The 25174-nt window shown below is 41.6% G+C and overlaps 1 protein-coding gene across 1 annotated transcript in view; it reads left to right on the top strand.

Annotated features, from left to right (window-relative positions):
- The window catches only part of XB940087.L (uncharacterized XB940087 L homeolog), a 38098-nt gene extending 16646 nt beyond the window's left edge, over positions 1-21452 (top strand). Inside the window, exon 2 of the mRNA XM_018236663.2 lies at positions 19440-21452. Within this exon, the coding sequence (XP_018092152.1) occupies positions 19459-20268 (810 nt within the window). The 5' untranslated portion in view covers positions 19440-19458 and the 3' untranslated portion in view covers positions 20269-21452. The remainder of the gene's footprint in view (positions 1-19439) is intronic.
- The last annotated feature ends 3722 nt before the right edge of the window (positions 21453-25174 follow it).

Raw genomic sequence — 25174 nt, forward strand, 5'->3', positions numbered from 1 at the left:
TTCACTTACCATCAGTCTTGTTAGCTTTATTGTACCAGAATTATTATACGCTGATTTACGGAACAGTGTTGCCACTTAACCAAGTCTATTGGGGTTGTTCACCTTTAAATTAACTTTATGGGGGTTATTTACTAAACTCTGAATGCAAAAATCCTGAAAATTGCAAATTTTTCGGAATTTATTAAACCCCGAGGATGGAAAAGGCTGAATTTGAAAATCCAGCATCTCACACCTGTCGAGGTTGCACATAAGTCAATGGCAGACGTCCCAATGATTTTTTGATGTGCGCTGGGTTTCGTGCAATACCCCGAAGTTTTTGGGTGAAAATTCCGAAAAAATGGTGAAAATCTAATGAAAAATCTGAAAAAATCTTGAAAATCTGATTTTTTAGATGGAGTCAGTGACCTCCCATTTCAAAGATGGAAAGTATCAGCAGAAAAAGCCAAGAAATAAAAAAAAAAAACGATTAAAACTAAATAATAAAGACTAATAGGAAAGTTGCTTATAATTAGCCATTCTATAACATATGAAAAGTTAACTTAGAGGTGAAGCACCCCTTTAACCGCTCAGGTAGAAAATCGGTTTCTATATTTAAGTCTAAGGGGCACATTTACTTAGCTCGAGTGAAGGAATAGAATAAAAAAAAAACTTCAAATTTCGAATGGTTTTTTTTGGCTACTTCGACCTTCGACTATGAATTCGACTTCGAATCGAATCGAAGTACTGTCTCTTTAAAAAAAATTCGACCCCCTACTTCGCCACCTAAAACCTACCGAGGTGCAATGTTAGCCTACGGGGAAGGTCCCCATAGAGTCAGAGTTTTAATATATTCTTCAATTCTGATCATTTCTCTACTTACTCTCTGTCGCTTTCTGCAAAGTAAAGGCGAAAGATCATCTTGCTCTCCAGGGCATTCAGAGTCTCTTCAATCTGTAGAGAGAATAGAAGAAGAAACATAAGCCACAGTATACGCAACACACAAACACAAAGCTGATCTAAAAGACTTTTTATCACTTACTTGACTCTTATCCACGAGGATATTAACGGTGTAGATCACAACGTCGTCAATTGTAACTGCGCGTTTGGTTAGATTTAAGTAAAACGCACGGCTGAGAAAAACACTGCCCTCAACTGAAGCCGGAACCATCACATTATCTAAAAACAAAAGAGTTTTAATTAATCTACCAAACGTTTACACAACAGAGCGAACAAAGGCTATGCCAGCAATAATAACCCATAGGGGCAGATTTATCAAGGGTCGAATTAAACATTCACATTTTTAAATTTGAATTTCAAGTTTATTTTAGTGTAATTCGACTAGGGAATAGTCGAAATTCGATTTGAATTAAAAAAAAAAAAATCAACATTTGGGGGCACATTTACTAAGGGTCGAATATCAAGGGTTAATTAACCCTCGATATTCGACCATCAAAGTAAAATCCTTCGACTTCGAATATCGAAGTCGAAGGATTTACCGCAAATACTTTGATCGAATGATCGAAGGAAAAATCGTTTAACGATTAAATCCTTCGAATGGAACGATTCGAAGAATTTTAATCCATCGATCAAACGATTTTCCTTCGATCAAAAAAAGCTTAGAAAGCTTATGGGGAGGGTCCCCATAGGCTAACATTGTAGCTCGGTAGGTTTAAAGTAGGTAGTCAAAGTTTTTTTTTTAAAGAGACAGCACAATTTTTTAGTTCGAATCGTTCGATTCGAAGGTCGAAGTAGCCAATTTGATGGCCGAAGTACCCAAAAAAACCATCGAAATTCGAAGTTTTTTTTACTTCGAATCCTTCACTCGAGCTTAGTAAATGTACCCCTTGAATTTTGAAATTTATCATGTACTGTCCCTTTAAGAATTCTAATTCGACTATTCACCATTCATCTAAAAACCTGCCGAATTGGTGTTTTAGGCTATGGAGTCGTTTGGTGGACTTTTGAAAAGTGTGTGAAAAAACTCGAATCGAATTCGATCGAATACAATTCAAATTAGATTCGAGTTTGCAGGTCAATCCTATTCACCAGAATTAAAAAAATTTAATTTTTAACACATACCTTTAGTATGGAAGATCCTGGTTTCGATGGTGTGAGGGAGGTTGGTCAAAATCTCAAAGGATGCCTCAATTTGCCAACATCTACAAACAAAAAACAATGTTTTCAATATCAATATTTAAACTGTGACATTAAAATCAAACTCTCTTTGAACCTCATAAACACATTCTGTTAAAGGAGAATTCAACCCAAACCTTAAAAACCCCCAAACCCTACCTAGACCCCCCCTCCCTCCTCCCCCCCAGCCTACCTGGTACCCGGGGCAAATGCCCCTAACTTTTTACTTACCCCTCGGCGCAGATTCTGTCCTCGGGAGTTCACGGCAGCCATCTTCTTTTCTTCGGTAAACTTGGAAGCAGACCGGAGTTTCGGCACAGTTGGAGTAATATTCCGGTCCCGGACAACTGCGCATGTGCCAAAAGTCACAAAACAATTTCGGAAATTTTTGTGACTTTCAGCGCATGCACAGTTGTTCGGGAACGGAATATTACTCCAACTGCACATGTGCCGAAACTCCGGTCTGCTTCTGAAAGAAAGGCAGATGGCTGCGGTGAACTCCCGAGGACACAGAGGGTTAAGTAAAAAGTTAGGGGCATTCAGGGTCGGACTGGGCCGGCGGGGCAACGGGTAAAAACCCGGTGGACCCCCGACTCTTGTGGGCCCCGCTGGCCCAGGTTCGCACCCACATCTTCCTCTTTATGCTGTGACCCCCTTTGTTGGAGGTCGCGTAAATTTTTTGTTTGTGCACACTGTGTTTGCTCATGCGCAGAACCGAGGTGCCGCACACATGCATACTAATGCGGCGCCGCGTGCATGCACATAACCGCTGCACCGTGCGCATGCACACAGGCGCGACGCACAGGCACCCTCGACCCCCCCAGTCTGATCCTGGAGGCATTTGCCCCAGGTACCAGGTAGGCTGGGGGGAGGAGGAAGGGGAGTCTAGGTAGGATTGGGGGGTAGGGGTTTTTTAAGGTTTGGGTTGAATTCTTCTTTAAAGGGGACATTTATTTGCCAGAATGCTTCTTTGTACTCCTTTCAATGGTAGACAATCCGCCCTTTGCTGCTGTCCATATACAGTGTAAATGTCATTTCTCTGAAGGGGATGTCAATCCAAAAACAATTGGAATATGTTGCTCAATGTATAAGGGGCAGATTTATCAAAGGTCGAGGTGAATTTTCAAATGAAAAAAATTCGAATTTCAAGCTATTTTTTGTGTACTTCGACTAGGGAATAGTCCAAATTCGATTCGAATTTGAAAAAAAAAAAAAATAGAAAATTCGAATATCGAAATTTATCATGTACTGTCTCTTTAAAAATTGCTGTTTTAGCCTATGCGGGACCTCCTAGAACCCATTTGGAGTTATTTTGGGAAAAACTTTGAATCGAATTCGATCGAATGCGCTATTCCTTCGATAAGTACAATTCGAATTCGGCCGAATACGGACATATTCGATCGAAAACGGACCTATTCAACCAAAAAAAAAACTTCAACTTCATTTCGGTTGGTCTTTTTGGATTTGAATTTCGACGTTTTTTCAATTCGAAATTCGACCATTGATAAATATGCCCCCAAAGGATCTGGCCACACAGAGAGATTCGGGGAGATTAGTCGCCGGCGACAAATCTCCTCTTCTTCTGGGCGACTAATGTCCCCTGAACTGGCGGCTAGAATTGGAAACGCCTTGGGGAAGGCACTCGGAGTGCCTCATTTTCCAAAGACGCCCAAAGTTTCATCGTGAGGCGACTTTGGAAAACGAAGCGCTCCGAGCGCCTTCTCCCAGTTGATTTTCATTCTAGCCGGCAGAAACCAGTTTGGGGAGATTTGTTGCCGGGCGACTTATCTCCCAGAATCTGCCTGTGTGGCTAGACCTCTAAGGTCCTAAAATGATTTTACTGCAGGGCCCAGTAACTTCCAGTTTTACTATTTACTCAACACTGATCATAGGACATTGTGAGTATGTGAGAGCAATGCCTTAGAAGCTGCCATATTGAAGTATGTGCCGAATCTAAGATTAAACTGAGTCCGAGGATTTTTTTTTGGAAGATTTGGATTCAACCAAACTCAGACATTTAACCTAATCGGACCCCTTAAAGGCTTAAAACACACTTACCCACTTGGTACAACAGTCGGATTCTGGAATTGGTTTAGATGTAATGAAAATTCAAGTGTAGCTTGTACTTTTTCCATTGATGTTTTTTGTTTCAGGTAAATAGAACTAAAAAGCAAAAGAACAAACAGGAAAATCATGTTAATGCTTAAAATCATCTGACAAAATATCTTGTAGCTGTAAAAGGAAGAAAATGTTGAAAAACGCTTGTACGTGTTCCCTAGTGTGTGTCGGTTTGTGTTGCCTGCGAGTAATAAGCCGAAATCTGCAAAGCTGAAAACTAATGAACATTTGCAAAATGCGCTTTTTCATCGGTCTCATTATTGAAAAATGTTCAAATGTAATAAAATTCAAGATTATTTTCCACTTACCTAGTTTATAAATAGAAAAAAATGAATAAAAATGGATAAAAATGGATAAAAATAGATAAAAATGGATAAAAATGGATAAAAATTGATAAAAATTGATGTAAAAAATGGGAAAGTTTTCCTGCGATGCGACACGGTGTGAAGATGCAGGAAAACTGAGGCTTACTATGTGTTCGCTGACTTGTCACAGGATGGCTTTGTGATGTCACAATGGCATTGGCTTGTTTACCGATGCCGTTGCCATGGTGACGATGATGTCATAGTGGTGCAGCTGTTAGGCAGTGCTGACTGAATGTAATTCACTCATTTAAATTTGCCATTTTTAATAAACTGTGCAGTGAAAGTCATTACTGGGCAAAGCTTACGTTGCTCAATAAAAAGAGAAAAGGAAGAAAAAAGCTGAATGCAGTGTGAAACTACAGGAAAACTCATCCCCTGATGTGTGTGTGTTATTTACTCGCATCACACACAGTGGCTGGTGATGTCATAATGGCGCGTCATGTGACCCGATGTCCAGCCTCCCAGAGCTGCAAACAGCTGTTTAACTGCACATCATATACATGAGCCTGACGCTTCTAATGAGCTCAAATGTCTCTTGTTAAATATCAGCAGAGAATAAGTCACTTGTTTAATCACGACCATATCAGTCCTCATTCCCTCATTATACGCGAGTTTATCTGGCCTTTTAACTTACACTTATAATTCATTTCCTGCTTTTTATACTTTTTTATAAGGTTTTCATGTTTTATTATATGTGGTTTATCAGTTATTTAGCTTTTTATTTCAGCAGCTCTCCTGTTTGCAATTTCAACAATCTGGTTGCTAGGACCCAAATTAGCCTAGCAACCATGCATTGATTTGAATAAGAGACCCCCCTTTGAAATCAGTAAATGCAAATAATTAAAAAAAAACGAAAACAAAATGAATAATAAAGGCCAATTGAAGAATTGCTTCATATTGGCCATTCTATAACATACTTTGGGGCAGATTTATCAAGGGTCGTATTTTGAAGTAGTGGGAGTTTTTTTGAACTCCCATAACTTCGAAATTCGAATTAAAAAAGACAAACCGAAATTTATCAAAAAAGGGTTTTTTTCGGGTGAATAGGCAGTTTTCGTTCAGATTCGAATCGAAAGTAACATTGCATTCGATCGAAAACCCTTGATTTTAGGAGGTCCCCCATAGGCTAAAACAGCAATTCGGGAAGGTTTTAAATGGCGAATGGTCAAAGTTGAATTTTTAAAGAGACAGTACATGATAAATTTCGATATTCGATCATCAATAATCGAATTTGGACTATTCACTAGTGGAAGTACACAAAAATAGCTCAAAATTCGAATTTTAACTTCGACCCTTGTTAAATATGCCTATAAAACACTTGCATTTTATGGTGTTCCTTTAAATAGCTCGCATGACCTCACATGTATGTGTATCCTTGGTTTGTTTGTTGCACTGTGAATAGTAATCATTTAAAAACTATTAAGAAATAAACAAAGAAGACCAATTGAAAAGTTGCTTAGAATTGATGATTCTACTGTATAACATACTAAAACTTAAGTTAAAGGTGAGCCACTAGTGATGTGCGGGTTTAATTAAACTATTTTCCTCTGTGGCCACAAGATGGCAGTAAATCCCTCCAGTCCTTGTGATTAGCTGCTGCTTTATACCTACAGTTTTGGCTGAATATGAACAGAGAACTACACAGGCACATTGTGCCCTTCATGTTCCAAGGCAAGGCATGGGCACAGGGCACGTGATCCAGGAAACTGACTGGGCCATAAGTTCTGCCAAAATTCCTGACCAAATCTGTGCCCAGAGTAGCAATCCCAAGCAACCAATTCCAATCACATTTCATCAGACTTATTAAAGTTGATAATGTGAGCTTATTGCTGATTGGTCGCTGTGGGTTACTGCTGCAGGGAGATAGTTCTCTGGTTGGCTTGCTCTCCACTCACATTGCTAGAGGAACTTTCACACAGAAGATCCTACCTCTGGGGTCTCTTAGGGGTAAAAGGGGGTCAATAAGGGCCTGCACCCTGCATCCTCCTAATTGTTCCATTGGCACCCAGTGCTGAAAAAGGGGTTTAGCAGGCCGGGTTGGACTGGGGTGCCCGGGGCTGTAGCAGGAAGGAGACTGGAAATTGCACATCTGGGTGCGGATCTGGGCCGGCCCAGTCCGACCCTGTTAGCAGGTAACACAATGCAAAGGGGCCCCCAAATTCATATTGTTGTATGGCTGCAACTATAAGACAATGGCTCATGTCTCAGATTCCAGAGGTTGATAATGTTGCCCAGATATGATTAATGGCACAACAAATTGGGGCAGCAAAGAAAAAAATTGAGCAAGTAATAAGGGTAAGGTCACACTATGAGATCCCGTAGCGTGGGTTCTGCTTGATTCAGAGGCTCTGCTGAGTCGTGGGTTGCACTGGCAATCAGGGACTCTCCTGGTGGTTCCAGGGGGGAACTGGGACAGCTTGTGGCCATTTCTGCCTCGAGCTGAGAAGCGGCCTCCGACGCTCTTTTTTGTGCTCTGCTCACCCTCATAATTTGCCTCTGGGGTAGGGGATGCCTTGTAGGGTTTTCAGCTCCGTGCTGTATACTTTAGTGCTGCGTTTAGAGGATATTTGTGAGGTTTTAGGCAGAGCTCTTGAATCAGCGTTTGCTCACATCGGCAGTCAGACCACACCCACTTGCACCTTCTTGTACTGGATGAAATATTCACCTATGGACCGGGCCCGACGTAGACTGGTGTTCCTACCATCCACCTCATTAAATATCAATATTTATATTAACCCAAAAATAAATGTAAAGACTGCGTTCACAATTGCTTGCTTTCTACAACCACTACTTTATTCAATAAGGCATAATACACAACATCAATAAATATATTACTGGATGAGGCATCTGACACAATTTATTAATTTAAGGCATACTGGGGCTTATTTATGAACACTGGGCACATTTGCATCTGGGCAGTAACCCATAGCAACCAATCAGTGATTAGCTTTTTTTCAGCCAGCTGCAGGTTGAGCACTGAAAGCAAGTTACCAGAGATGCCAGAAAGCCGCTCCTTGAGACTTTAAGATCTGAATTTCTGGATAAAAAACTGGAAATTCAGCTCTTCTAGTTCAGAGAGCAGTGGGAAGTTGTTGGGACATCACATGAGCCGTCTCAGGACGATTTAGGGGCCAGAATTGCCCCTGAACCCAGGCAGCATTCCATTCAAAGCCTAGTGCACAGCTATTTGTGCAATACCCAACTGTGGCCTTTTTTGCACTTTGCACTTTTAAGGCTTTTTTACCAGCCCAAGGCAACCACAGCCAGTCCCGTACAGGCCATCTGTTGGTTCTGTGTGCCAGAGAATGTCACTATTTAGTGGGCTGGTGGGGAGCAGATTGGGCCTCTGTACCTGAAATGCCAGGGCATCGTTGATGCGATCCCGCAATCTGACTGCCCATATTCCATACATTATGATCTGATCGTTGGGCCCTAGGGCCCAGGATCAGATCAGCACAATATCACCCACCTCAAGGCGAAATCGCCAAACAAGTGGATCTCTATGTGTATGGCCACCTTTAGTTTTCCTGGTACAGTGGTGGGCCAGTCTGACACAGAGGACTAGTCAGGATAGAATGGAGCATTGAGGGCTAATTCGCAAGTGTAGGGGCCCCTTCTGTTGTCCGGTGCTCACTGTCAAAATGGCATCTGTGCTGCTGTGGTTGTTGATAACTGGCTGCTATGGGAACCCTGGAGCTACTGCCACCTTTGAGGTCACTTGACTGGGCCCTTACAGACCATTCTCCATTTAAAGGGAAGAGATTTCAAGCATTATCTCCCCACCCCCTCGGAGCTAAAAAAGCTTAAAATTGCTCTGTGTGCCATTACTCCCAAAGATCTTTTTATTGCACCTTTATGTCCGAGAGTAATGTAGGTTTGTAGCTAAATACCTGCATATGTTATTGTACTATAGGATTTGTGGGAGCGGTTTTAAGTGTTTCGCAGCTCTGCAGGGGTGGGGACACAATACTGATATTGTTCTACATTCATTGAATGGGAATGACCGTAGCGCATGTCACTTGACTGCAACCAGGCCCTTGCAGGTGATTCCCATTGGAAGAAAGATTTCAATCCCTTTGTCCCCACCCCGGCGGAGCTACAAATGCTTATAATTGCCTTGTGCGTCATTAGTTCCGCTAATCTAAGTACAGGCAGTGAACGCCCTTAAGGATGAGGCTATTTGCCTGCATATGTTTTCAATAGACAGAATAAAATCTAAATTAAAGGAAAGGAAAACTTTAAGCAACATATAGTTTATATCAAATGTAGTGGCATATTAAAGGATCTCACCAAACTGGAATATATATTTAAGTAAATCTTGCCCTTTTACATCTCTTGCCTTGAACCCCCATTTCGTGATGGTCTATGTGCTGCCTCAGAGATCACCTGACCAGAAATACTGCAGCTCTAACTATAACAGAAAGAAGTGTGGAAGCAAAAGACACAACTCTGTCTGTTAATTGGCTCATGTGACTTAACATGTATAGTTTGTTTGTGAGTACAGTGAATCCTAGGATCCCAGGGGGCGGCCCTTATTTTTTAAAATGGCAGTTTTCTAATTATGATTACCCAATGGCACATACTACTAAACAAGTATATTATTATGAAAGTGGTTTATTTACATGAAGCAGGGTTTTACACATGAGCTGTTTTATGCAATATATTTTTATAGAGACCTACATTGTTGGGGGGTATAGTTTTCCTTTAAATAAATGAGTGAATTACGCCTGCCATTTCATACATTTCCTTTGATAAACAGCTTAGATCCTGATCTACGTGGGAGACTGTCAGGGTTAAGCTGGCCATAGATGCTGAGATTTTTAAAAGATCCGATCCTGATCGTGAGACCACGATCTTCTCAGAATGATCGTACGAATTGTCCATCAACTAAAAAGACCAATTTGCCAGGAAAACAAAAGGGAGCTGCCTGCTTGGCCCTGGAGACATAGATAGATTGCACTGGGACCGACAAAGATTTTTTGACCTGGCCGATCAATTTCCTGACAGATGTCGGCCGAAAAATCGTAAGATGGACGATCGTTCGAATCCCACTAACCGCACGATAATTTCGAAGGATTGGTCGTACTTCCCTAAAATCGGTCGTTCGGCAAGAAGAATCGTCGCGTCTATGGGGAGCTTTAGTTTATCTGTTATCTGGAGGCAAAGCCAATCACTGCTCTCCTAATGTTCATCTAATGACAGCGGTGCTCCTGTGCTTAATGGCTTGTGTAATTCATTGCTCCTCTCCTTAAGTGCTGACATATTGGCACTATTGATTCACTTCCCAGGAAAATCAATAAGAGCAGGGAAGACAAAAAGGGAGGAGGAGGTGTGGGGCAATGGCTAAGGTTTGGGATTCTTGAAAAGTTTCTGGGCAACGGGGATAAGCCAGACGGACTTCTGTGACCTCCTGCAGGATGGGCTGATAAGAGAGGGAGCCGGGGATGCTTTGCACAGAGCAGATGCTTGGACATATGGCTCTATCATTGCACCATCGGGATGGGACCAGTAACACCAGTCTCCTGCCTTTATTATTTTCAATCATCCAGTCCTGCAATGGGATAGGCTTTCTAAACCACCAATGTATCATGGGAAAATACATTGAAAGGTAAATAGTCCCAATCGAGAGAAAAAGAATGGTGGTGGGGGGAATGAATTGGTATTCTGTGTATTTGCATTGAAAAGCACAACAATTCGTGACGTTCCCATGCTTATTACATCCCCAATGGCAATACGTGTTTAAAGGGGTGGTTCGCTTTTAAGTTAACTTTTAGTACGTTATAGAATGGCCTATCCTAAGTAACTTTTCCATTGGTCTTCATTATTTATACTTTTTGAATAATTTGCCTTTTTACAAGTTATAAAAAGCCATTGGTGTTCAGGACCCCATTATAAGTTTAAAAAAAAAAAACATTGGTGGCCAGGGTACCCACATAAAAGTTTTTTTAAAAAACATTGGTGGTCAGAGACCCCATACAAGTTAAAATAAATCATTGGTGCCAGCCCCAAACAAACAACATATAGCCCCCTATAAATTAAAAAAAATTGGCACCAGTGGCCCCATAGAATATTTTTAAAAAAACATTGGTGGCCAGGGGTCTATATAGAATTAAAATATTACATTGGTGTCAGGGGTAAAAAACAAAAAGTGGAACTTACCTTTGGCTCCTTTCATGGCTTCAGGCCTTTTTCGTGACTTCAGCTCCTTTTGCTCTTTGGGACTTCGGCTCTTGGTTACTTCAGCGGTTTAGCGCTGTCAAGGGGGCCTGGCTAATTTGAAAAGTGCAGCACAGCCGGGCCCTCCTTTAGGCCCGGTACAAATGTACCCCCTGTGCCCCCCCTGATGGCAGCCCTGATCATACAACAAGTGAACTTAAAGGTGAGCAAACCCATTAAGAACAGGCCAGGGACTCAGCTCTCAGTAGAGGGGCATGGTTTTTGCCATTTGTACCTTGTCCCATATGTAGACCCGCTCCCCGCACTGCTACTCACCTTACCTCCTTCCATGATCCCCGGTTGCTGCCCCAACCTCCTTCCCTGGCCCTCGTTTCAGACGTGCACGAAAAGGTACTTGGAGGGAGGTTGTGGCTAGGGGGGCCAGAGGGGGCTTTGGGGCTGCCTGTTTGGATTAGTACCTTGCACCCTGAGGAGCAATTCTTTGTACTCCAGTGATGACACAGGAATGGTGGGGGGAAGGCAGTAAGTGGGCAACACATAAAACAGCCTTAGCATGTCAACCAGCCGGGGGATCACTGGGGGGTCCAACCGCTACCTGCTACAGCCCTGCCTTATTTGTCTTGGGACCAACTTTTAATCCAGGTCTGCAGCAGGCAGTAGCTGTCCTGGCCCTTGTGCGGTTGCATCCAACCCTTTTTAAATGAGTCCTTAAATCTGCTCCTTGTAGAGTTCCATTGTCTTTCTCTGGAAGGCTGATCCATTCTTCCATTCATATCACCATACCCTTCCCATTGTGCAGTATAAACCCCATTAGAAGCCAGAAAGGATTGTTATAATAACAATGTCCATGTAACCAGCCAACTATAGTCATAAATAGCATCTCAATGGCAGGAACATCTCACTAGGTTATCTGAGTCTCTGCAGTATAGGGATCTCCCCATAGTGAGTAATCACCTGCAGGAAATCTAAGGCTGTCCATGGTGCTAAACAGAAACCTCTCCTCCTTGTGTCCTTATCTCAATCACTACCTGCTCGTTAATCCTGTTAAGGGCTCAACACCCATCTGAGTTGTAAACAATAGGTTTAGATGTGGTGCCAGTTCTTTTGTTATTGAGGTAACCATAAAGCATGATAGAACTGCTGCGCTGAAAAAGGAGACATTGTTATTTGCACAGACTTCCCTTGTCTTTCCAAGCTTAAAGGGGACCCATCACCCCAAAAAAAGTATTCCAAATCCTATATTTCATGTTAGTCGAGCAAAATGAAGTTTTATTACACTGTATAAATTATTTGAATCTCGTTTCCATCAGTCTGGGAATTCATAATTATAACAAGCAGGCAGGAGCCATTTTGTGGACACAGTTATTAAGACAAGTCTTGTGTCATCTCAGAATCTTGTTTGTGCACCAGAATGGGGGACCTGATGTCCATCCCCATGCACTGGCTACACAAGTAAATGGTTAAGAGAACTGGGGAATGTGGGGAGAGCAGTGATATCTAGGAAGTGCTGAATGGAAAGTGAAAGTAATTGCCTAAGGCATAGAAGAGGGGCAGGCAATATTTGATTGACAGCTGAGATCTTTAAATGAGCTTACAACAGCTATGAATGCTTTAATGAAAAAAAGAATTTGGATTTCATCTTTCATTTGAAAAGGACTTTTATTATACAGCTTTTTGTGTCTGGGTGACAGGTCCACTTTAACTCATACCGCAAGGGATCAGTATTTTTATTATATATATTATTATATACTAGTATAAATTATTTTTAGGAATAAAGGGGTGGTTCAACTTTAATTTAGCTTTTAGTATGTTATAGAATGGCCAGTTCTAAGCAGCTTTTTAATTGGTCTTCATTATTTATTTTTTTATAGTTTTTTAATTATTTGCCATCTTCTTCTGACTCTTTCCAGCTGTCAAATGGGGGTCAGTGACCCCATCTAAAAAACAAAATGTTCTGTAAGGCTACACATTTATTGTTATTGCTCCTTTTTTCTATTCAACTCCTCTTCTGTTCATACTCCAGTCTCTTATTCAAATGAATATATTGTTGCTAGGGGTAATTTGGACCCTAGCAACCATATTACTGAAATTCCAAACTGGAGAGCTGCTGAATAAAATGCTAAATAACTCAAAAAACACATATAACCAGCTGCAAATTATCTCAGAATATCAAACTGTACATCATACTAAAAAATGAACAACCCCTTTAAAGTGCTTGGAGGGCCACTTTCAGCCTTCCATCCATCTCAAATCCTCATTATGGAGAAATGGTAATGTTACACATCTTATTTCTTACTCAAATTGTTGGGCGAACTACTACAAGGATGGAGTTCTGTACATATGTGTTATTAAAAGAAAGAATGGCCAGGACATTCAGGTCTCTTGATATCTTCAGCTCTACCATGCCTCTAGAGCAGGGGTCCCCAAACACATTCAAATATAAACAGAATTGGGGAGCAACACAAGCATGAAAAAGGAGTGCCAAATGTGATTGGATATTAGTAGCCTTTATGTCAGGGATCCCCAACCTTTTGAAACTCTGAGCAACATTCAGAATTAAAAGGAGTTGGGGAGCAACACGAGCATGAGAAATGTTTTTGGGGTGCCAAATAAGGGCTGTGATTGGCCATTTGGTAGTCTGTATATGGATTGTCAACCTACAGGAGGCTTTGTTTGGCAGTACATCTGTTTTTTATACAACCAAAAAAGGCCTGGAATTCAAAAATAATCACCTGCTTTGAGGCCACTGGGAGCAACATCCAAGGGGTTGGAGAGCAACATGTTACTCACAAGCTACTGGTTGGGGATCAATGATGTAAAACATGGTTTGCATCTCTAGAACATGAGTATATTTCCACCTATTTTAGCTAATACTACCTGGGCTATGAACAAACTTAGGGGGCTGTTCCTGCAGAATTGTGCTTAGTACAGGGAATACCTATGCTGCCATAGTTTTATGGTATCTCTCTGTACAGGCTATGAACAAACTTAGGGGCTGTTCCTGCTGAATTGTGCTTAGTACAGGGGAATACCTATGCTGCCATAGTTTTATGGTATATCTCTGTACAGACTATGAGCAAACTTAGGGGCTGTTCCTGCTGAATTGTGCTTAGTACAGGGGAATACCTATGCTGCCATAGTTTTATGGGATCTCTGTACAGACTATGAGCAAACTTAGGGGTCTGTTCCTGCAGAATTGTGCTTAGTACAGGGGAATACATATGCTGCCATAGTTTTATGGTATCTCTCTGTACAGACTATGAGCAAACTTAGGGGACCGTTCCTGCTGAATTGTGCTTAGTACAGGGGAATACCTATGCTGCCATAGTTTTATGGTATCTCTCTGTACAGACTATGAGCAAACTTAGGGGACCGTTCCTGCTGAATTGTGCTTAGTACAGGGGAATACCTATGCTGCCATAGTTTTATGGGATCTCTCTGTACAGACTATGAGCAAACTTATGAGACTGTTCCTGCAGAATTGTGCTTAGTACAGGGGAATACCTATGCTGCCACAGATTTATGGTCTGCATAGGCTTAAACAAATTTAGGGGGCTGTTCCTGCAGAATTGTGCTTAGTACAGGGGAATACCTATGCTGCCATAGTTTTATGGTATATCTCTGTACAGACTATGAGCAAACTTAGGGGCTGTTCCTGCTGAATTGTGCTTAGTACAGGGGAATACCTATGCTGCCACGGATTTATGGTCTGCATAGGCTTAAACAAATTTAGGTGGGCTGTTCCTGCAGAATTGTGCTTAGTACAGTTCTTTAAAAAATTTAAATTCAATTAAATTTGAATACATTTATTACTTTAAGGTAGTAACGCGTTTCACGCCACCGTATCATCCCCCCCCCCCGAGGCTTTCATGCAGCCCTGGCTCAGTTTATATTCTTTTCCACCTCACTGACCAATTGTCTGTATCAATATTGACTGTTTGTTAAGCTTTATGTCCTTTCAAAGATGCTACTCCAGAAGTCAAAATAGCATGAAATGTAATTTTCCAGCTATTTGTCAGGGCAGGTTTGAGTATGAGATGTGGCAGGTGATAAGGGGGATAAGTACAAGTGCTGCGGGCGCTTCAGCATCTGGGTTGGGACAGTTAATCGCTGGAGCTGCAGTTGCTCCACTTGACTGTCCCCTGGCAGGAGCTCCATTAACTCACAGCTCCCCATCCGCTCCAGTTTACTCCCTTTCCCTTTGCTTGTGGTTGCCGGGCGCTAAAGCAAATTCAGCCTCTGTTTGTCCAGTCTCCTGTTACAATACCACAATATCAAATATTTATCAACCCACAGCCCCAGCCTTCCCTATAAATACCTGATCTCAGGTAGAAAGGAGAGAGACACAGGGGCAGGCAGCTCTCATACAAGGTAAGTCTCTATATATATATATATATATATAATACACAAAAGCCATGAATATCCTGTAAATTATATCCTTATAAACGGTGAGTTCTGATGTCATCAGTTATAAACGGTGAGTTCTGATGTCATTTCTGTCACATGACTCACTGAAACTTGTGTATTATAATAAATAAAGTACCCCCAGTTGTAAAATATGAGGATATCAGAAGTTACCTCGGAGTTCCATGACCTGTATAAAAACACTCGGCCTTCGGCCTCGTGTTTTATATGGTCATGAAACGCCTCGGTAACTAATAATATCCTTATATTTTACAAGAGGGGGTACTTTATTCACTATATATTTTATTATATGATGTACTGTGTGCAGGGATAATGTAGCACTGAGCATAGGTTTGTACATTTGTAACATTTATACAGGTTAAATTTTTATACTTTTTTTTTTACATTTATTTATGTAATTCAAAAAATATGTTTAAAATATATTATAGGTATGGGATTAATTATGGGGAACCATGTCGCCCAGATTTCTTAAAAATACAGTCATTCAGTTTCCTACTTTCCTACTAAAATAAATAATAATATATAAATGTATATACATATACAGGTATGGGCCTGTTATCCAAGATGCTTGGGACCTGGGGATTTCCGAATAACGGATCTTTCCGTAATTTGGATCTTCATACCTTAAGTCTATTAGAAAATCATATAAACATTAAATAAACCCAATAGGCTGGTTTTGCTTCTAATAAGGATTAATTATATCTTATTTGGGATCAAGTACAAGCTACTGTTTTATTATTACACTGAAATGGGAAATCATTTATAAAAAATTGGATTATTTGGTTATAATGGAGTCTATGGGAGATGGACTTTCCGTAATTCAGAGCTTTCTGGATAACTTGGGATTCGGCCGAATCCCCACATCCTTGGTGAAAGATTTGGCCGAATACCGAACTGAATCGCAAATTAGGGGCAGGAAAGGCAAAAGTGGAAAAAAAAATCTTCTTTTGTGATGAAAAGTGACGTGATTTCCCTACCCACCCCTAATTTACATATGAAAATTAGGATCGGTTCAGCCAGGCAGAAGGATTCGGCCGAATCCAAATCCTGCCCCAATCCCGAACCGAATCCTGGATTCGGTGCATCCTTATTTTATAAATATATATACACTTTTTTTGGGGGGGATCGTTTTCGATTGACTTATTTTTATTTCTGCAAGGGTAAATATTTTTTTAGTAGCCTTAAGGCATGGTGATCCAATTACAGAAAAAACCCCTTATTTGTAAAAAAACAGGTCACAATTTATAATGCATAACGATCATTTATCTTAAATAAATAAATATAAAAATGTAAAGAAAAAATATATATATGTGTGTGATTTAAATGTATTTGATATAATGGTTCTGATCTGGAAACCCGTTATCCAGAAAGCTCTGAATTACAGAAAGGCCGTCTCTCCATTTTACGCAAATAATTCAGATTTTTACAAATGATTTCCTTAGTAATAATAAAACAGTGATTTGTACTTGATCCCAACTAAGATATAATTATTCCTTATTGGAAGCCTATTGGGTTTATTTAATATTTATATTATTTTCTAGTAGATTATGGAGATCTAAAACAAAAGTATAACAATCTTTAAATCTCGAATAAATTCAATTTCATCTGAATTCAGTGTTTGTTTATGCACAAAATGGACCTTATTTCCAAATAAAAATTCCAAAAATTCAAATACAAACTACAATGTAGTTTTCACATAATAAACCACAAGTTTTTCCCTAGTGACTAATTTGGCCCAACATAAAATTTTCTAAGGGGCATTTAGCAACAATCATCTACTTTCTAGTAGCAAATTAGAACTCTGCTCAAATTCTAATTCAAAGCAACTTTCAATTCTTTTTCAATATGCAAAATGTAATTTCTTTCATTCTTCGGATGAAGTTCCCCTTTACATTCACGGAGAGATGAAATTGAAGTTAAATTGAATATTTCCTGATTTGCGCCCATCAGTTTGGAAATCCCGTAGCTCAGTGAGAGAGATTGCACCTAAGTAAACACCATTAGGGTAGATCTATGGGACTATTCATCACTTTCACGTCATCTTTCTATTTACGGGGAACAATATTATCAGCTTGTCTAGGGGTGATGGTGCTTTGGTGTGTGTATTGCTTAGTGTTCTCCAGATAAGGTGGGAGTGCAAATGATCTTGCACGGAGCACCCACTTGCCATTGTATTTGTATCTGTTTTCTCTTTCTCCCATGAACCCACAAAAACGTAGCCCTTTCCTTTTGTCAGTATGTAATAGTCACATTTGCAAAGCTACAACATATATTTTGGGCTGGATTTATACAAGCACACATTCCATTAATTTACTACATGCAAACAGATTATTATCAGGAATTTTCGGTGGGATTTGAATTGATGTAATTGCTGTGTTTGTTCATGAGCACCAAGGACTGAATGATTTAGGGGCTATGAGGATAGCGACCAAATCAACCAGACTTGACTGGGCTAGAATCATCCTGTAGGCCACTAGGCAGGGTAAGAGAGAGCCTGTAGGCATCTGGGTGAGGTTAGAACCAGTGTGTACACAGCCAACTGGGTCAGGGTCAAGCCATCCTATAGGCAACTTGGGAAATTATAACCAACCTGTAGGCCACTAAGCAGTGTTAGAAACTTGCAGTTCACTGGGTGAGAAGGGAACCAACCTGTAGTCAACTGGGGAGGTTAGAACCAACCTGTAGGCCACTAAGCTGGGCTTGAAACAACCTGTAGCCCTCCAGGTGAGAACAAAACCAACCAACCTATAGACCACTAGGCAGGGTTAGAGAGAGCCTGTAGGCATCTGGGTGAAGTTAAAACCAATGTGTAGGTCAATAGGCAGAGTTGGACACAGCCTGCAGGCAAATAGGTGAGAGTCAAGCTAACCTATAGGCACCTGGGTGAGAAACAACCTGTAGACAATAGGGTGAGGTTAGAAATAAATTGGACTCCACTAATCAGGGTTAGCAACCACCTACAGACAACTGTGTGAGGCTACATCCAACTAGTAGGCCAATAGGCAGGACTAGAAGCAACAGCTAGCAACTGGGGGAGGTTATAACTGACTTGCAGGCAACTAGGGGAGATTATAAAACAACCTGCAGGCAATTGGGTGAGATAGAAACAACTGGTAGGACCATAAGAAGGGTTAAAATAACAACAACAACTAGGTAAATGGATGAGGAAAGAACCAACCTGTAAGCCATCTAGTGGGGTTAGACACTACCAGTAGGCAATTGGGGGAGACTATAACCATCCTGTAGGCCACTAAACAGGGTAAGAAACATTCAGACCACTGGGTGAGAATAGAACCAACCTGTACTCAACTGGGGGAAGTTAGAACCAACCTGAAGGCCACTAAGCAGGGTTCAAAACATCCAGATGAGAGACCAACCAACCTATAGATCACTAGACAGGCTTAGAGTGAGCCTACATATGTCTGGTGAAGTTAGAACCAATGTGTAGGTCAGTAGGCAGGGTCAGACGCAGTCTGCAAGCAACTGGGCGAGGGTCGAGCCAACCTGTAGGTGACTTGGTGAGGTCAGAAACAATTTGTAGGCAATAGTGTGGGATTAGACACAACTTGTAGGCCACTAATCAGGATGAAACACCACCTACAGACTACTGTGTGAAGTTACATCCAACTGGTAGGCCAATAGGCAGGACTAGAAAATAACAACTAGCAACTGGGGGAGGTAATAACCAATGTGAAGGCAATGATACAGGCAAATGGGTGAGTTTAGAAACAATTGGTAGGCCCCTAAGCAGGGTTAAAAACAACTAGGCAAATGGGTGAGGAAAGAACCAACCTATAAGATACTGAGTATGGCTAAAACCACATCTAGGCAACTGGGGAGATTATAGCCAACCTGTAGGCCACTAAACAGGGTTAGAAACCTGCAGACCACTGGGTGAGAACAGAACCAACCTATAGTTAACTGGGGGAGGTTAGAACCAACCTGTAGATGACTAAACTGGCTTCAAAGCAACCCACAGACCTCCAGATGAGAACAGAACCAACCAACCTCTAGACCACTAGGCAGGATTAGAGACAACGTTTAGGAAACTGGTTTGAACCAAAATGTAGGGCTATAGGGTTATAAATGGGAAACGAGGGGATTACAAACACCCTATGATGATGATGTGAACAAAGGCAATTAATCTAACTTGTATTTGTTGACTTTAGGGTGAGAATGATGTATTTGATGCAATTTTTTTGCTGCACACAAATCGATAATTGGTTTCTCTTCTATTTTTAGTTGATCCTGTTTTGAAACAATGGCCACAGGTGTGATCAGAAACGTTCCAGAGTTCAAGTTCCCACCACCTTTTTACATCACCTTTCTACATCCGTCACTACAAGATGACCTGGATTTTCAGGAATCTTCTGAGGACGAGGAAGAAGATTTCCTGGAGGACGAGGAGATGGAGGATGAGGTGGAAGAGTTGAACCCAGCGACCCCTGTGCCAAGTGACAATATGAATAGCCAACAAACCAGTGACCTTCACACTGAAATGACATTTCAACTTCTCAAGTTTTCTGAGCTAATTAGCTCAGATATTCAAAGATACTTTGGACCAAAGACGAAGGAAGAAGATCCAGATTCATGCAACATTTATGAGGACTACTGTGCCCCCCGTCTATCTGGGCAGGAGGTGTACTATCAAGACCTTGTGAAGATGGCACAGGCCACGCATTATGACAGGGAGGACTTATTTAACCCCCTGACCCCTCCAGGAGACATAGACCAGAAGAGATTACAGTCAATTTGCACCAAAGAAGATCCTACAAAACTGGGACCCTTAATGGAGTTGTTTGACTTTGGCCTTCGCAAATACACAAGGCGGAAGGCAGCAGGGAGCAAAGAAGGCAGGCAGCAAAGACTTCATAATAAATATGCTCATCTACTTCCCATGGCCAATAGAATGCTGCCCATGTCCTTCTGGAAGGAGCCTACACCGGCCCCAGCCTGTATACTCAACACCAACACTCCGGACTTTAGTGACCTGCTGGAGAACTGGACCTCCGATGCTCACAGTGAATTGCACGGTGCCACCAGGGATCTAATCAGTGAATTCAGCAGATGAACTAGAATCTCGGTTCAATCCGCTGTCGCTAAACAGAGTTCATCTGGAAATTACCTTGTAATCATTGAATTTGGACGTAGTCTTTTGCTATCTGGTCACTAGGGTCCAACCTTCTCCTACCCTAGCAACCAGGCTGTGGTGTGGATATGAATAGAGAAAGGGCCTGGGCAGAAGAAAAAATGATGGAAAAAGCATCACGATCATCTAGCCTCAGATTTAATCTGCTTTCCATGTTTGAACACTATTTCATTGGTTTCAATTACCAACCCCTATTGATATGACATAAACTGAATATGCCCAACAGCTCGCGCCTCTCACACCACATTTTAAGTGTGTCAGGTGGTATTAGTGAAGGCAACACCTACATATGAGGAGCATGTTATAGTGTTGAGAATGGGCAACCTGGTTGGTCTATGATTTCAAACTCAAGTTCAAAGGGATAGAACTTTGCCAAGTGGTTGTGGCTCTATTGGATCCCCTCCTTAAAGGAGAAGCAAACCCAAAAGTTAAAAAACCCCTACCCCCTACCCTACATAGACCCCCCTCCCTCTAGCAAATACCCCAAAGTCTTTACCCCTCTGTGCAGATTCTGTCCAGCGATGTTCACGATGCCATCTTCTTCTCTTTGCTAATCTTTGGAATGAGACCAGCGGCGCATGTGCAGTTGGAACAATTTTCTGTTTTACGCATGCGCCGAAGCTCACGGAAATTGCTGAAGCGCCGGTCTCATTCCTAAGATTACCGAAAGGGCTGAAGATGGCGCCCATGAACTCTGATGCCTGAATCTGCAGCAAAGAGTTAGGGGCATTTCCTGGGGTAACACTAAAGCTGGGGGAGGAGGGAGGGTGGTCTTTGTAGGGAAGTCTTTTTAACTTTTGGGTTTGCTTCTCCTTTAAAATAATTTCAGGGCTCACAGGTTAGAGACCCTCCTCTCTCTGTCTTTCCCTCTTATTAATCCAGTGAAGGTAAAGTGTTATTTTTCTGGTGGTGACTGGGTTGCCAATGCCCTTGCTAAGACAATATCCATGGTCTTATCCAACTTGCACTTGAGTAGGTTTATAGTATAAACTTTGTCAAAGCTTGACCTGGGGCAAGAAACCCAGAGCAACCAACCAGCACTCGCCTTTCACAAGCCCAGTGCAGCTACAAAATAGAACTGTATTAAAGGGGATGTTTACCTTTGACTTAACTTTTAATATTATGCAGAGAGTGGTATTCTAAGATAATTAGCATTTTTTATTTGTGGTTTTTGAGTTATTTTTAGCTTTTTATTCAGCAAACTGGTTGCTGGGGTTCAAATTACCTAATTAAGAGACTGGAATATGAATAGGAGAGGTCTGAATAGAAAGATAGGTATTAAAAAAGTTCCAATATCAAAAAAAATTGTAGCTTTACAGAGCATTTGTTTTTAGAAGGGGTCATTTGAAAGCTGGAAAGAGTCAGAAGGAAAAGGCAAATAATTTTAAAAAAACTATATAACGAAGACCAACTGAAGAAAAATGGCTTTTTCTAAAAGTTCACTTAAAGGTGAATCACCCCTTTAATACAACTGTTACCCACTAAATAACAATGAGGCAAAATTCTCTTTTGATGGAGGGGAGAATAGTTGCCCCCCCTTGACACTAATATTCTGTGAATCATGTATATTGATCAGCTGCTTCAGTTGAATTTATTTTTTACTTGTGTTTGCAGAATTTAAGAATATATATATTCAGAGATGAACTTGTAAAGGATAAGTGTTTTTCTACTATTGAACTTTATCTAGCATAAAACGTGGGTAGCAGGAACCGTATGCATAGAAAGCACTCTATACACTTCACGCTCTACTGGGTCTGGAGAGGGACAAAATAGCTCTGCTAGAATGCAGTGGGGCGCTCAGGCATATGTTGGAGATCTGACATAAGTCTATTTTATAATAGAACATCACGAGAAGACATTTCTCATACATACAGTGAACTCGGGGGGCAGCACAGCGAGAGGATAATAAATAAACACACTGGGATATGACGGGATGTACCCGAGAGCCTTCACTAAGGTTGCAGCCAGGCAAGCGACACCTTAATTAGCACATGGATGTATTTAACATAGAGGCACCCAAGGGGCAGCAGCTTTGGGGGGGGGGGGGGCTTGGGTGCCTCTATTCAAAACAGGAGCCTGGCACTTCAATCCGACAGTGGAACAACATAGGGGAGGTACCTGAAGCTTCTGCCTGAAGTACAGTCTGACCATCTGCATTGTCACCAATTTCCAACTAAAAGGAGCAGGTTCCAGTGCCTAGAGCAGCAGCCAACCTAAATACAGCCGATAGGTCATGATTATTAAGGCAACACTAAGCTCCCACTTTCTACCGCTGAGTCTAGGCCACCGCTGGACACTTGTCAGAATTACCCTGGGATCTACTCTTCACACCTGGCCCCCATCAGGAGATAAGAATCCTTTGTGAAAGATTCGGCCGAATACCGAACCAAATCCTAATTTGCATATGCAAATTAGGGGTGAGAAGGGGAAAACCGTTTTTCCTTCCTTGTTTTGTCACAAAAAGTCACACGATTTCCCTCCCTGACCCTAATTTGCATATGCAAATTAGGATTTGGCCGGGAAGAAGGATTAGGCCGAATCCTAGCTGAATCCCGAATCCTGGATTCAGTGAATCCCTAGTACAAACACCCCAGAACTCATAGAAGGGTGGCGAATCCATGTATAAATACCCCCCAGAACTCACAGCCAGATGGCACAGTGTCAAATTAATGTCCAATTCATACCCCCGGAATTCATAGGAAAATGGCAATTTCATGTATAAATACCCCCAGAAGTCATAGCAGTGACATATTCACAGAAGTCCAGGAAAGAGTTAATAAACACCAGGCAAATGTGTCTGAGTTGGGGGGGGGGGGGAGTGCCAGCAGTACAAGTAATAGATACTGCTTACCCTTGTACTGCTGCTTATCAGTTCAGGGAGGGGAAAATGTGCAGACTAGTCCTCTGTGCTCAGCCCAACCCTCCTTTGTGCTGCTGGTCTTTTGCTCTCCCTCCCTTCCGTTAGTGCTGCTGTTCTTGTTCTCTCTCTCCCTCCCTCCCTTCCTTGCTGCTGGTCTTTTGCTCTCCCTTCCGTTAGTGCTGCTGTTCTTGTGCTCTTCCATCCTCCCTTCCGTGCTGCTCCTCCTGTGAAGCCTTCTTTCCCTCTGTGCTGCTCCTTCCGCCCTCCCTCCTGTTCTTCGGCCCAGCCTCACTCACTCCCTCCCTCCCAATACCAGCCCCAGGTCACGGTCTACCAGTAACAATTGCGCGATTGGCGTCCTGGGCACCCCGGGACTAAACATAACATAAACCTTTTGTATGGTGCAGTCTATCATAATGCATCTGGTTGGGACATAAGCCTTTTTAGCCCTAGGGCTTAGATAGTGGCATGAGGAAGGAACATGTGGTCCTGAAAGGTTGGATTGTGGTTGTAGTGTCTGATAGCACCATGGAATAAACTTGGGATCACCCCCATTTGCAGCATCTAAAGGTATTGGCGTCTTTTTCATATTGCAAGCTCAAGCCTCCCTGTATGTTGCATTGATATATGGGCACCCAACGGCTTGTGTCTAGGGTGGCAGCTTTAAGCTGGCAGCCCTTGGGTGTCTATATAATTTTTTTTTAGAAATTAAATAAGAAAAAACCTTCCCCGCTGCCAATAGAAAGAACCTGAGTAAATCTGGGGGTGTAGCTGGTCACTGGCCATTAAACACTGGTTGCTGTGATGTCACTCTGTGATAGCAGAAGTGACGTCATGTGTAAAGGACGTGACATCACGTGCAGCGAGGTCCGACGCCTAGGGTGGCACTGATCCTGATTGGAGCACCACCATATTTCAGATAGGGCCACCTACTCAACATACCTATAAGTAAATGACAGGAACCGCTCATTATAAAAAAAAAAAAACTGGGTAAATAGGCTGTGCAAAATACAAAATGTATCTAATATAGTTAGTTAGCCCATAATGTAATGTATAAAGGCTGGAGTGAGTGGATGTGTAACATAATAGCCAGAACACTACTTCCTGCTTTTCAGCTCTCTTGGTTTCCACTGATTGGTTACCAGGCAGTAACTTAAGGGGAGGTCACATGGGACATAACTTTTGCTTTTGAATCTGAGCTGAATGCTGAGGATCAATTACAAACTCACCGAACAGTTATGTCCCATGTGGCCCCCCTTATAGTCACTGACTAACTCAGAGTTAGAGCTGAAAAGCAGGAAGTAGTGTTCTGGCTATTATGTTACACATCCAGTCACTCCAGCCTTTATACATTACATTTTTGCCTAACTAACTATATTAGAAAGATTTTTTATTTTGCACAGCCTATTTATTTACCCAGTTTTTATTTTTACTCTGAACTGTTACTTTAAATTCCTCAGAGACCTGGTTACCAGTCAGTAACCAATCAGTGACTTGAGGGGAACATTATTGCATCAATCTGCCCCGGGAGACAATAATAATCAATAGCCGCCTTCCCACCGATAACCACCGCCCAGCAAATTAATTATAGATTTATATCCTAACAATTTATTTCATTTTTTGACCATGAACAACTATAAACTGCTAAATTAAGGCCATTTCAGAATTGCATAGATTACATAATGTTGCAGGAGAATTAAAACCTAATTTTTTAAAAAAAAAAACAACATTTTTTGGTGAACCCCTTTCATCTCTTGTGCCGGCTTCAAACATCACCAAAACAGTGTCGCTAATAGGCCGGCCTAAGGAATCCCGGCCAGGGACAGGGCCTGTCGTATTTAACAGGCCGGTGAAGAAAGAAATTGGATATTTAAACGGCAATATTCAGCTTTAAATATAAAATGCGCTATTTTTTTAAAAGAAGAGGAAATGCTAAGTGGTCAGAAAGAACAATGAAATGGCCCATAA

The sequence above is a fragment of the Xenopus laevis genome, chromosome 9_10L, assembly GCF_017654675.1.
Source record: "Xenopus laevis strain J_2021 chromosome 9_10L, Xenopus_laevis_v10.1, whole genome shotgun sequence".
Classification (NCBI taxonomy): domain Eukaryota; kingdom Metazoa; phylum Chordata; class Amphibia; order Anura; family Pipidae; genus Xenopus; species Xenopus laevis.